The sequence below is a fragment of the Pristis pectinata genome, chromosome 3 (genome assembly GCF_009764475.1).
Source record: "Pristis pectinata isolate sPriPec2 chromosome 3, sPriPec2.1.pri, whole genome shotgun sequence".
In the NCBI taxonomy this organism is placed as follows: Eukaryota; Metazoa; Chordata; class Chondrichthyes; order Rhinopristiformes; family Pristidae; genus Pristis; species Pristis pectinata.
Window position 1 is genome coordinate 67585482 of NC_067407.1, and position 12772 is coordinate 67598253.

The 12772-nt window shown below is 44.6% G+C and overlaps 1 protein-coding gene across 2 annotated transcripts in view; it reads right to left on the reverse strand.

The window, feature by feature from the left end:
- The window catches only part of LOC127567879 (probable voltage-dependent R-type calcium channel subunit alpha-1E), a 615955-nt gene that overhangs the window by 127687 nt on the left and 475496 nt on the right, over window positions 1-12772 (reverse strand). For both annotated transcript variants that reach the window (XM_052011039.1, XM_052011041.1), the window contains exons 28-29: window positions 5030-5164; window positions 2008-2209 (exon numbers count right to left, since the gene is read on the reverse strand). In XM_052011039.1, the coding sequence (XP_051866999.1) occupies window positions 2008-2209; window positions 5030-5164 (337 nt within the window). The remainder of the gene's footprint in view (window positions 1-2007; window positions 2210-5029; window positions 5165-12772) is intronic.

Genomic DNA, 12772 nt, shown 5'->3' on the forward strand with positions numbered 1-12772 from the left:
ACAAAAAAAAGCCTCCCCTCCATCTACACTTCTCGCTACCTCGGGAAAGCCGTCAGCATAATCAAGGGCCCTTCCCACCCTGGACATTCCCTCTCCTCTCTTTCCATTAGGCAGAAGATACAAAAGCTTGAGAACACATACCACTAGGCTTAAGGACAGATTCTCCCCAGCTGTTATAATACTCTTGAGAGGACCTCTTATGCACGAAAAGATGAACTCTTAATCCCTCAATTATCTCGTCATGGCTCTTCCACTTTATATGTCTGCCTGCAATGCACTTTCTCTGTAAATGTAACACTATATTCTGCATTCTGTTTTTTTTTGTACTGATGTAGGACATGATCTGTCTGGATGGTATGCAAACAAAAGCTTTTCACTGTATCCCAGTACATGAGACAATAATAAACCAATTACCAATCATCAATTACCTTTATCCTGAGATGATGTCTCCTAATTCTATCCTTTGCAGCCTAAGAAAACAGCACCTCAACATCTACTTTGCACAATCTTGCACATTTCAGTGAGAACATCGACCATCCCTTTCCCTCCACAGATGCTACCTGACCCACTGAGTTTCTCCAGTGGTTTGTTTTTCACTCCAGATTCCAGCACCTACAGTCTCGAGTGTCTCATTGAGAACATCTTCATTCTTCTAAATCCCAGTGAGTGTTGGCTGATCCTATTCAGGCTCATCTCCCTCGGTTCAGGAGTTAACCCAGGGAGATTTGAGAACAATGCCTCCAAGGCTTCTCTGAATAAGGAGGCTAGGACTGGAGACAATACTCCGTGTCTGCTTTTGGTAAATCCCTTTGACAAAGCTAATTTGTATAGAAAGGAGTTGCTTGCAAACTCAGTGAACCAAGAGAGAAGAAACCATCATAAAATAACATGCTTTCATTCCTCTTAAAGCCAACCCACTTCGGACTATAATAGAAACAGCAAATGCCGGAAGCACTCGACATGTCAAGTAGTGTGTTGGAAGAGAAACACACTGCTTCTCTCACTGTAGATGCTTCCTGACCTGCTGTTTCCAGCACTTCTTGTTTTTAGTTCAGATTTCCAGCATCTGTACCAGGAAGTTTTGAGAGGTAAGTGTTAGAATGCAGAGTGGTAGGTGCCTGGAAAGCGCTGCCAGGGGAAGAGGTGGAAGCAGATACAACAGCAACATTTAAGAGGCATTTAGACAGGCACATGAACAGGCAGGGGATGGAGGGATATGGACCATGTGCAGGCAGATGTGCAGTTTCATTTGGCATCATGGCTGGCAAAGGCATAGTCGGCTGAAGGGCCTGTTCCTGTTCCGTAATGTCCCAATTTTCTTTGACTGAGGAATGTAGTTAAGATGCATTTGGAGCAGAGATGATCATAGAGTCATACGGTTACGTAGCACAGAATCAGCCCTTCGGCCCAACTCATCCATGCTGACCAAGTTGCCTAGCTGAGCTAGTCCCATTTGCCTGCATTTGGGCCACGTCCCTCTAAACCTTTCCTATCCATGGACCTGCCCAAATATCTTTTAAACATTGTTATTGTATCTGCCTCTACCTCTTCCTCTGGCAGCTCATTCCATGTATCCTTTGACAACCTTCTTCACTGTCCAAGAATCCACCAATTTTGTGTTGTCTGCAAGCTTACTAATCAGGCCACCTACATTTTCATCCAAGTCATTTATATATATATCACAAACAACAAAGGTCCCAGCACCGATCCCTGTGGTACGCCACTGGTTATAGACTTCCACCCACCACTACCCTCTGCCTCCTATCACCAACCCAATTTTGGATCCAGTTTGCCAACATGTGTCAGTGGAAGAGAAACAGGTTATGAAGGAAAAAATGAATTTTGATGGAGAATGAATTGTGAGAGAGATTAAACTATAAATGGAGGAAGCCAGGGAGTGTGGATTGTGGAGGGAGCGGTAGAATGTGGTGTGAAGAGCGGATGAGGTAGGAAGGGAATTGGACAGTGTGATGTGTAGCAGAGTGAGTGAACCAAGACAAAGAGGACCTCGTTTTTCTCCAGGCTGCTCTCCTCCAGCATCTTGTCTCCCTGTTCCTGGAAGGTGATGATTATCAAGGCCACGAAGATATTGACGAAAAAGAAGGGGAATACGACAAAATATACAACGTAGAAGATGGACATTTCCATTCTGTTCCCTGGGATTGGTCCTTGGTCAGCCTCTGTCACATCTACGGAATGTTGCAGGACCCTGACAGAACACAGAGTTTAACACGTTAATAAAACCTTTTCAAATGAAATACTGCACACACAACTCAAAGACAAGGTCTCAGCTTCCCTGACAGGGCAGCCTGCAGACGTAGATGTGGGGAGCGGCAAGTATCAGTAGGGTTTGCCTTGTTCTCTTGAGCCCTGGGTAAATGTGTAAGGAACGACCAGTACTGTGATGGGTGTTACTCTGTTTTTCTCTCTCAGGATGACATCTGCACACTTACTGATATTCTCTAGTCCTTTCCCCAGGGCGGATAATTATACAGAGTTTGGTTTATCCCAATCACTCTCTGAATAGAAATTACACTTGGGTGGATACCTGTAAACTGATGGCTGTCTAATCCTATGGTCCCTCAGGGAGAAAGGGACACAGCAACATAGGAATTTGTGTGAGTCCTCAGATCCTGCATTCTGTTCAACATTCAGTTGGATTATGTGTCTTGTATCTCAAATCAGGCATGGTAGTGTAGCAGTTAATGTAACGCTATTACAGCGCCAGTGACCTGGATTCAATTCCGGCCGCTGTCTGTAAGGAGTTTGTACGTTCTCCTCATGTCTGCATGGGTTTCCTCTGGGTGCTCCGGTTTTCTCCCACATTCCAAAGACGTCCAAGTTAGGAAGTTGTGGTCATGTTATGTTGGCGCCAGAAGTGTGGCGACACTTGCGGGCTGCCCCCAGAACACTCTACGCAAAAGGTGCATTTCACTGTGTGTTTCAATGTACAGGTGACTAATAAAGATACCTTATCTTATCTTAAATCCATTGCTCTGCCTCACATTCTGAAATCCTTCCTGAACAAAAGGTAAGTCTGAGACACAGAATCAGGATTAATGATTACTTGGGAAGGCTGGGACTGCTCAGAGATAGCCAGCATGGCTTTGTCAAGGGCACATCCTGTCTGACCAATCTGAATGATTTTTTTGAAGAGTTAACAAACTGCATTGATGAGACCAGTGCAGTAAATGTGGTTTACATGGACTTCAGTAAGGCCTTTGATAAGGTCCCTCAAACACTGAAAGGTTAGGGCTCATGGGATCCAGGACAAGTTGGGAAATTGGATCCAAAATTGGTTTGGCAATCGGAAAGGGTGATGGTCAAGAGTGGTTTTTATGATTGGATGTCTGTGACCAGCAGTTTTCCACGGGGATTGGTGCTGGGACCCCTGCTGTTTGTAATACAGGTTAATGATTTGGACGTGGATGTAGGAGGCATGAACAGTAAGTTTGCAGATGACACAAAGATTGGTGGAGTTGCTGACAGTGCGGAGGGCAGTCTAAGGCTACAGCGTGGTATCGAAGTGTTGGTGAAATGGGCTGAGAAATAGCAGATCCTGATAAATGTGAGGTGAAGCATTTTGTGAGTACTAATGAGTCTAGGACATACACTGTGAATAGTAGGGTCCCAGGGAGTATTGAGGAACAGAGGACCCTTGGAGTACATCCAAAGATCCTTGAAGGTGGCAGTGCAGGTGGATAAGATGGCGAAAAACATATATGGGATTATTAGCCGTGTCATAGAACATCTGTGATGTGGTGTTAGAGCTTTAATAAACATTGGTTAGCCCACAGCAGGAGTACTATGTCCAGTTCTGGTTGCCACACTATAGGAAGGATGTGGTCGCACTGGAGAGGGTGCAGAGGAGGTTCACCAGAATGTTGCCTGGATTTCAACGTTATAGTTGTTAGAAGAGACTGGATAGGCTAGGTTTGTTTTTCCTGGAGTGGAGGAGACAGACGAATGACCTATTACAGGTATATAAAATTATGAGGATGATAGAGGAGGTAGACAGCAAAATTGGTGGGGGTGTCTAAAACAAGAGAACATACTGTGTGTCTAAGATCAGAGGTGGGACGGTCAGAGGGTATCTGAGAGTGCGGTTCGAGTATGGAAGGTGCTGCATGAAGAAGTGGGGGAGGCAGAGACTCTCACAACACTTAAGAAGCACCTAGACAGGTGCTTGAATTGCCAAGGCATAGAAGGTTGTGGATGTAAAATGAGTAAATGGGATTCAGATAGGTAGGTACCTTGGTTGTCATAGACACGGTGGGCCAAAGGGCCTGTTTCTGTGCTGGCTTACCCTATGGCTCTGTGAGAGACAGGAGAGACTAGCTCTGTTTTCCCTGGGGTGGAGGAAGTTAAGAGGGGATAATTGAGGGGTATATATGGGGGAAACTGCAGGAAACCTTTCCCTAAATCAGAGGTAGATAAAATAAGGACATAGATTTAGGGTAGGGGGTGAGGGATTTAGAGGGGATGTGAGGGGGACCTTTTTCACCCAGAGAGTGGGGAGCAGCTGGAACACCCTGCCGGAGAGAGTGGTGGAAGCAGAATCACTGAGAGCATTTAAGAAATGTCAGGACGAGCATTTAAATCACTGAGGGAAAGAAGGTTACGGACCAAGTGCAGGAAGATGGGATTAATACAGATGTGTGCCCACTGGTCAGCATGGACGTAGTGGGCTGAATGGCCTGCTTCTGGGCTGCATGACTCTGACATTTGGTGCAGGGTTCCACATTTCTACTAACATTGAGTGAAGAAGTCCTTCCTGATACCATATCTGAAGGACACAGCCCCAATTTTTAGTTTTTGCTCCTCTATTCTACTAAACCAGCAGAGGAAATAGTCCCTCTCTGTCAACCTGATCAATCCCTTTAAATATTTAAAACTCCTCCAAAGATCGCCCCTTCATACTCCAGACTCAAGGGAATGCTGCAGCAGTGAATGCACCTCCTAAAGTGATCTCAAGAGCCACAATGTTCAAACTGTGGAAGCAAAGGTTGCCTTTGATGGAAATACTCACTGTGGCCAGCCCTCTCCTGTGGAGACGGTGAACAGTGTCAGCAGGGCCCAGACAACATTATCATAATGGAAGTCATAACGTTTCCACTCCCGATCAACAACTTTATTCTCGGTCTCGTACAGCACAAACTGGCCTCTGAAAAGATGTCAGACAAAGAATTCCAATTACGCTCTGGACATTTGCATGCATACTGACTCAAAAACACTAACAAATGCACATGAATGTATGTACACACAGAATCATAAGCGCACACAAAATCGTGGAATGTCTCAGAGTGACTGAGGTCAGTACACCAGCCCTGACCTATGGGGGCTCCAATTTTCATAGAGAATCATAGAAACATACAACACAGAAATGGCCCTTTCAGCTCAACTCATCCATACCGACCACGATGGCTATCTATGCTAATCCCATTTGACTATATTAGACCCACATCCCTATATATCTTTCCTATCCATCTTTAAATGCTGTCTCCATCACCTCTGGCAGCTCATTCCAGATAACCACCACCCTCCATGTGAAAACTTTACACCTCAGATCTCCTTTAAATTTCTCCCCTCTCACCTTAAACCTGTGCCCTCTAGTCCTAGACTACCCTGCCCTGGGACCAAGACTCTGACTATCCATCCTGTCTATGCCCCTCATAGTTTTATAAACCTCTATAAGGTCACCCCTCAACCTCCGACATTCCAGTAAGAACAAATCCAACCTATCCGATCTCTCCTTATAACTACAGCCCTCCATTCCAGGCAACATCTTGGTGAGTCTCTCCTACACTCTCTCTATTGCTACCACACCCTTCCTGTAGTGTGGTGATGAGAACTGTACACAATGTATCTAACCAATTTTCAATTGACTTTTTTTAAATTTTTAGGAATATCCCCTTTAAAGATAGATTCACTCAGCCTGGGCAGAAACATTGCCCAGCCAGCTGTGAGAGGGGTGGGCCAGTGCACACACATCACCCTTCAGTAGCTGGGGCGTAAGTACGTCCAGGTCTTGTTACACTTCCCGTTTCACCAATATACTGCCATTCAGATAATAATTCTGCCTCTGTAAAGCAGCCAATGTAATCAAAGACCCCTCCCTCCCCGGACATTCTCTCTTTTCTCCTCTCCCATCAGGCAGAAGATACAAAAGCCTGAGGGCACGAACCACCAGGCTCAAGGACAGCTTCCATCCCACTGTAATGAGACAATTGAACAGTTCCCTAGTACGATAAGATGGACTCTTGACCTCACAATCTACCTTGTCATGGCCTTTCACCTTATTGTCTGCCTGTGCTGCACTTTCTCTGTCACTGTAACACTTTATTCTGCATTCAGTTATTGCTTTTCCCTTGTACTACCTCTGTGCACTGTTTATACTGAAGTGATCTGTATGGATGACATGCAAAACAAAGTTTTTCACTGTGCCTCGGTACATGTGACAATAATAAACCAACTTACTAATTTAATTTCCCAATTTACCAATTTGCCTTCCTGTTATGGCCACCAAAGTGGATAATGTCACACTTATCCACCTTACACTACATCTGCTGTGCATCTGCCCACTCCAATAACCTATCCAAATAAACCTGGTACTATTCTGCATCCTCCTCAAGACTCACCCTCCCACCTAGCTTTATCCAAGTTCATTCTCTGGGGTCCCAGCACTGATCCCTGATTATCCTGTTAGTCACTGCTGCCACTCATAAAAAGACCCATTTATTCCTACTCTCTGTTTCCGTGTGTCAATCAGTTCTCTCTCCATTTCAACACCTTACCCACAATCCCATGTGCTTTAATTTGAACCTAATCTCTTATGTGGGATCTGATTGAGAACTTTTTTGGAAATCTAAACCCACTGGTTCTCGCTCATGTATGCTGCTACTTGAATTTATGAGCAATTCTAGTCAATTTTCATTGTGGATCTCAAAGTGCAGTGAGGCCTTTGGTGAGTGAGGGAGTTTCGGTTTGGAGATTCAATAGGATCTTGTCAACACTGGCCTTTGGTTGGACAGTGTGACATTGGTACCAGTCAGGATGGTGATGGTTGGTATTTTTGTCTTTTGTTAAAAACTCAAACAAAGTTTGGGAACAGAGGTTGGATTACATTTTAATAGTTCTTTCTCAATTACACATAAAGCAAATGACTCAGTTTCGTGTGATAGAATCACACAGCACGGAAACAGGCCCTTCAGCCCAACTGGTCCAAGCCGATCAAGATTCCCATCGAAGCTGGTCCCATTTGCCCACGTTTGGCCCATTTCCCTTGAAACCTTTCCTATCCATGTACCTATCCAAGTACCTTTTAAATGTTGTTGATGTACTGCCTCAACCACTTCCTTTGGCAGCTCATTCCATATACTGACCATTCCCTGGGTGAAAAAGTTGCCCCTCAGGCTCCTATTAAATCTCTCCCCTTTCACCTTAAACCTATGGCCTCTAGTTCTTGATTCCCTAACCCTGGGATAAAGACAGTGCATTCACCCTATCCATGCCCCTCATGATTTTATACACCTCTGTAAGGTCACCCCTCATTCCATAGCTCAGTCCCTTGAACCCCAACAACATCCTCGTAAATCTCCTTTGCACTCTTTCTAGCTTAATAGCATCTTTCCTAATGTACAGCTTGCAGCTGTGGGAATTCCAAGACCCACTGTGTGGTCTAGATGACTACATCTGCGAGGATGTTGGGCCTATTCTAGTTCGTGTGCAACCTGCTCAACTTGTGCAGGTCCCTCCTTCTCCAGAAATGGCCCCAGTGATTCAAAAATCTAAAGTCATCCTGCCTGCACTATCCCTTAAGCTGCACTCCTATACCTGGCCTTTAATTTGGTTAGCTTGACGCTGGGTTTTGGAACTTGAGTTTTGACTGGAGACACTGTAGTGAAGCTGACACTGATGTGGATAGCACATTTTCAGGGATTGGTCACCGGCAGCTAACGGAATGGCAGTCATGGTAGTCAGAGATGGAATGGGTGACCACCAAACACAGGAAAGGAGGCAGAAAGGTAGTTGGGGATATCCTGGACTGCATTTTGCTCCACAGCCACTTGTCTGTGTTGGAAAATGATGGGGGTGATTGGATGCACCTTATTGTCTACCTGCACTGCACTTCCTCTGTATCTGTAACACCATATTCTGCATTCTGTTATTGCCTTTCCCTTTGTACAACCTTATGTTTTGAAGTGATCTGTATGGATGGGATGCAAGACAAAGTTTTTCACTGTACCTTGGTACATGTGACAATAATAAACCAATTACCAATGTGGGTGGCTCAGCTGAATGAGTGGGGAGAGAAAGAGTCCAAGGGCAGTAGTGGGTGGAAACTCAGTACTGAGGTGTTTCTAGGGCCGTAGACATGAACCCAGGATGGTGTGTTGCCATTTCTGAGAAAAGTGAGACCTACACAAGCTGAAACAGGTCCAACGCCCTTTCAGGGAGATTTATTTGTGCTTTTGGTAAAGGTTTAAATTAATTTGGCGTGGGAATGGAACACTGGATACATGTACAGTTGGAGAGCAGATACAAGGAGGAAAACTAAGTCAATGCAGTTGTCAGAGCAGACATGGGCATACTAAGGCACACGGAAGTAATGGAAAGCTATACTGCATATATTTTAGTGCAAAGTGGCCGACTAGTAAGGAAGATCAGCAGATGGGAATATAATACTGTTGCGTTCACAGAGGCATGGTTGAAAGGAGAGAACTCAACAATCCACGTTTAAAATCTTCAGGCATGGCAGGCGGGGTGTCATGAGGAGGGGGCATTGCAATGTTGATTAAAGCATCCACTGTGTGCTCATGAGGGTGGATGTCCAAGAAGGCTCTTCTAATGAGACCATATGGATAAAGATTGGGAACAAAAAGGGGACGTTCACTGTGCTGGGGTATATTACAGGTCTCAGCAGGAGAAAGAGGAGCAGATACATAGACAAGTCACTGAGATTTAAGAGTAATAGGCTTACAGTAGCAGGGATTTTAACTTCCCCAGTATTAACTAAGATTGTCTTAGTGTGAAAGGCTTGGCGGGTGGGGGATGGGGGGGGAGATAATTAAATTGCATCCAGGAGAGCTTTTTGATCCAGTACTTAGATAGTCCTGTGAGGTAGTGGCTGTACTGGACATAACATTAGGGAATGTAGTCAGGTAAGTTGTTGAAGTATCAGTGGGAGAGTATTTTGGGAACAGAGAGCAAAACTCTAAATTTCAAGGGACAAGAGGAATGGGACAAGGATGATCTGGAAATTAAGGCCCAGAAATTAAGGTAACTAAGAAAATTGATGAAGGCAGAGTGGTAGACATGGTTTACATGGACTTTAGTAAGGTTTCTGAAAAGATCCCACATGGTAGGCTGGTCCAGAAAGTTGAAGCTTAATGGATCTCAGGTGTGTTGACAATCTGGATCAAAAATTGGGTTGGTGATAGGGGGCAGAGGGTAGTGGTGAGGAAGGACACATTTAAATCTTTGAGGGGAGAAATAAATGATTTGGATGAGAATGTAGGTGCTCTGATCAGTAAGTTTGCGGACGAGGTGAAAATTGGTGGATTTGTGGATAGCAAAGAAGGTAGATCAGATCAAAAGTTGGGCGGAGCAGTGCCAGATGCAAATTAATCCAGACAGGTGTGAGGTAATGTACTTTGGGAGGTCAACTTCTGGTAGGACATATGGAGTAAATGGCAGGGACCTTAGGAACATTGATGGACAGAGGGACCTTGGGGTGCAAGTCTGTAGCTCACAAAAAGTGGCAACGCAGGTGGATAGTGAAGAAAGCATTTGGTATGCTTGCTTTTATAGGATGAGGCGCTGAGTGTGAGAGTTGGGAGCTGATGTTGCAGCTGTACAAAACATTGGTTAGACCACACTTGGAGTATTGTGCACAGTTCTGGTCATCACAGCACAAATTATGAGGGGCATAGATAGGATAGATGGTCAGTATCATATTCCCAGGGCAGGTGAGTCCAGTACTAGAGGGCACAGGTTTAAGGTGAGAGGGGAGAAATTTAAAGGAGATCGGAGGAGTTTTTCATCTAGAGGGTGGTGGTTACTTGGAACGAGCTGCCAAAGGAGATGGTGGAGGCCGATAGAAATACATCATTTAAAAGGCATTTGAACAGGTACTTGGATAGGAAAGGTGTAGAGGGACAGGGACCTAATGTAGGCAAATGGGGTTTGTGTAGATAGGCATCACGGTCAGCATGGACAAGGTGGGATGAAAGGGCCCGTGTCCGTTGTTGGACGATTTTATTAAACACATAAGATCCTAAGAGGGCATGACAGGGAAGACATTGAGATGTTTTCACTCAAAGGAGAATCTTAAAGGAGGTTTCAAGATAAGGGGCCAGTCATTTAAAATTGAGGTACATTGAAATTTCTTTTCACAGAGACTGGTAAATATCTGGAACTCTTTGTAGCAGAGAGTTGCGGAGACTAGCTTATCAGAAGTAGATAAAGTGGGGCTAGATGAAATTTTGAAAGACTGGGGGAATAAGAGCTATGGGGATCTGGCACATGAAGGAGTTGAGGCAGATCAACCATCGTCACATTGAATGGTGGGGCAGGCATCAGGGGCCAGCTGGCCTCCTGCCACTCCTGCGCTCTTGGCCTGACCAATGTTTTATAAGGTTGTTTTATAACCTCCCAGTTCTTATATACTAAGCCCTGCATAACAAAGGCAACCATCCCATATACCTTCCTTCACCAACTTTCCCATTTCTGCTGCCACCTTCAGAGAATCCTACACATCTACAGTAAGATCCCTCTGCTCGTCAATACTCACCAGGGTCCCACCATTCATTACACATGTCCTACGCCATCATGAAGTGCTTCGAGAGGCTGGTCAAGGAACACATCAACTCCAGCCTCCCAGACAACCTCGACCCACTTCAATTTGACTGCCGACAAAATAAGTCCATGGCAAACACTATCTCCCTGGCCCTACACTCATCTCTGGAACATCTGGATAACAAAGACACCTACATCAGTCTCCTATTTACTGACTACAGCTCTGCCTTCATTACCATAATTCCAAACAAATTCATCTCCAAACTTCCAGATCCAGGACTCAGCATCTCCCTTTGCAACTGAATCCTTGACTTCCTGACCAACAGACCACAATCAGTAAGGATAGGCAGCAATACCTTCACCATGAATATCCTCAACACTGGTGCCCCGCAAGGCTGTGTCCTCAGCCCCCTACTTTACTCCCTATACACTCATGACTGTGCAGACAGATTCTGCTCTAAGTTCACAGAAGACACCACTGAAGTGGGTCAAATCTCAAATAATGATGAGTCGGAGTACAGGAAGGAGATAGAGAGCCTAAGGACATGGTGTCATGACAACACCCTTTCCCTCAATGTCAGCAAAGCAAAAGAGCTGGTCATTCACTTCAGGAAGTGAAGCAGAGCACCCGCTCCTGTTTATATCAATGGTGCTGAGGAGGAGATGGTTGAAAGCTTCAGGTTCCTAGGTGTAAACATCACCAATAGCTTGTCCTGGTCCAACCATGTAGACACTATGGCTAAGAAAGCTCACCAGCGCCTCTATTTCCTCAGGAGGCTAAAGAAATTTGGCATGTCCCCATTGACACTCACCAACTTTTTAGATGTATCACTGAAAACATCTTTATCTGGATGCATCACGGCTTGGTATGGCAACTGCTCTGCCCAGGACCGCAGGAAGTTGCGTAGCGTTGCGGACATAACCCAGTCTATCCCGAAAACCAGCCTCCCCTCCATTGACACTGTCTACACTTCTCACTGTCTCTGAAAAGCAAGCAGCATAATCAAAGACCCTCCCACTTTGGACATTCTCTCTTCTCTTCCCCTTCCATCAGGCAGAAGATACAAACGCTTGAAAACCCTCACCACCAGGCTCAAGGACAGCTTCTATCCTGCTGTTATAAGACACTTGAACGGACCTCGGATACATTAAAGATGATCTCTTGACCTCACAATTTACCTCATCATGGCCCTTGCACCTTACTGTCTACCTGCACTGCACTTTCTCTGTAACTGTAACCATAACACAATATTTTGCATTCTGTTATTGCTTTTCCTTTGTACTACCTTAAAGCACTTATGTTTTGAAATGATCTGTATGGATGGTTTGCAAAATTAAGTTTTTTCATAGTATCTCAGTACACGTGCCAATACCAAACCTACTTATTAGTCATCCCAAAATACTTCGGCTCACACTTATCAGGATTACATTCCACTGCCATTGCTCTGTCAATACCAACTGACCAATATCATTCGGTAGCATACAACTATCTCCTTCGCGATCATCAACACCACCAATTTTTGTGTCATCTGCAGACTTATTAACCATATCTCCTATATCCAAATTATTAATATATGTACTGTAAGAAACACCCTCTGTCATAGTTTACTATGCCAATTTTGGATCCAATTTGCCAACCTGACTTGAATCCCATGGGCACTAATCTTTTGGACCTATTTCCCTTGTGGGAAGTTGTCAAAGGTTTTATTGAAATCCATTTAGACTACACCAACTACACTGCCCTCATCTAAACACTTTGTTAAATTTTCCAGAATTTAAATACTCTTTCCAAAATTTAAATTTAAATTAAAATTTAAACTCTTTCCCTAGCAAAGCCATGATAGCTATGTTTAATTAATCTCTGCCTCTCCAAACGCAGAGTAATTTATGGAGAGGATGCAGAGGAGATTCACCAGGATGCTCCCTTGGATGGAAGCTTTATGTTAAGAGGAGAGACTGGATAGGCTGTGGTTGT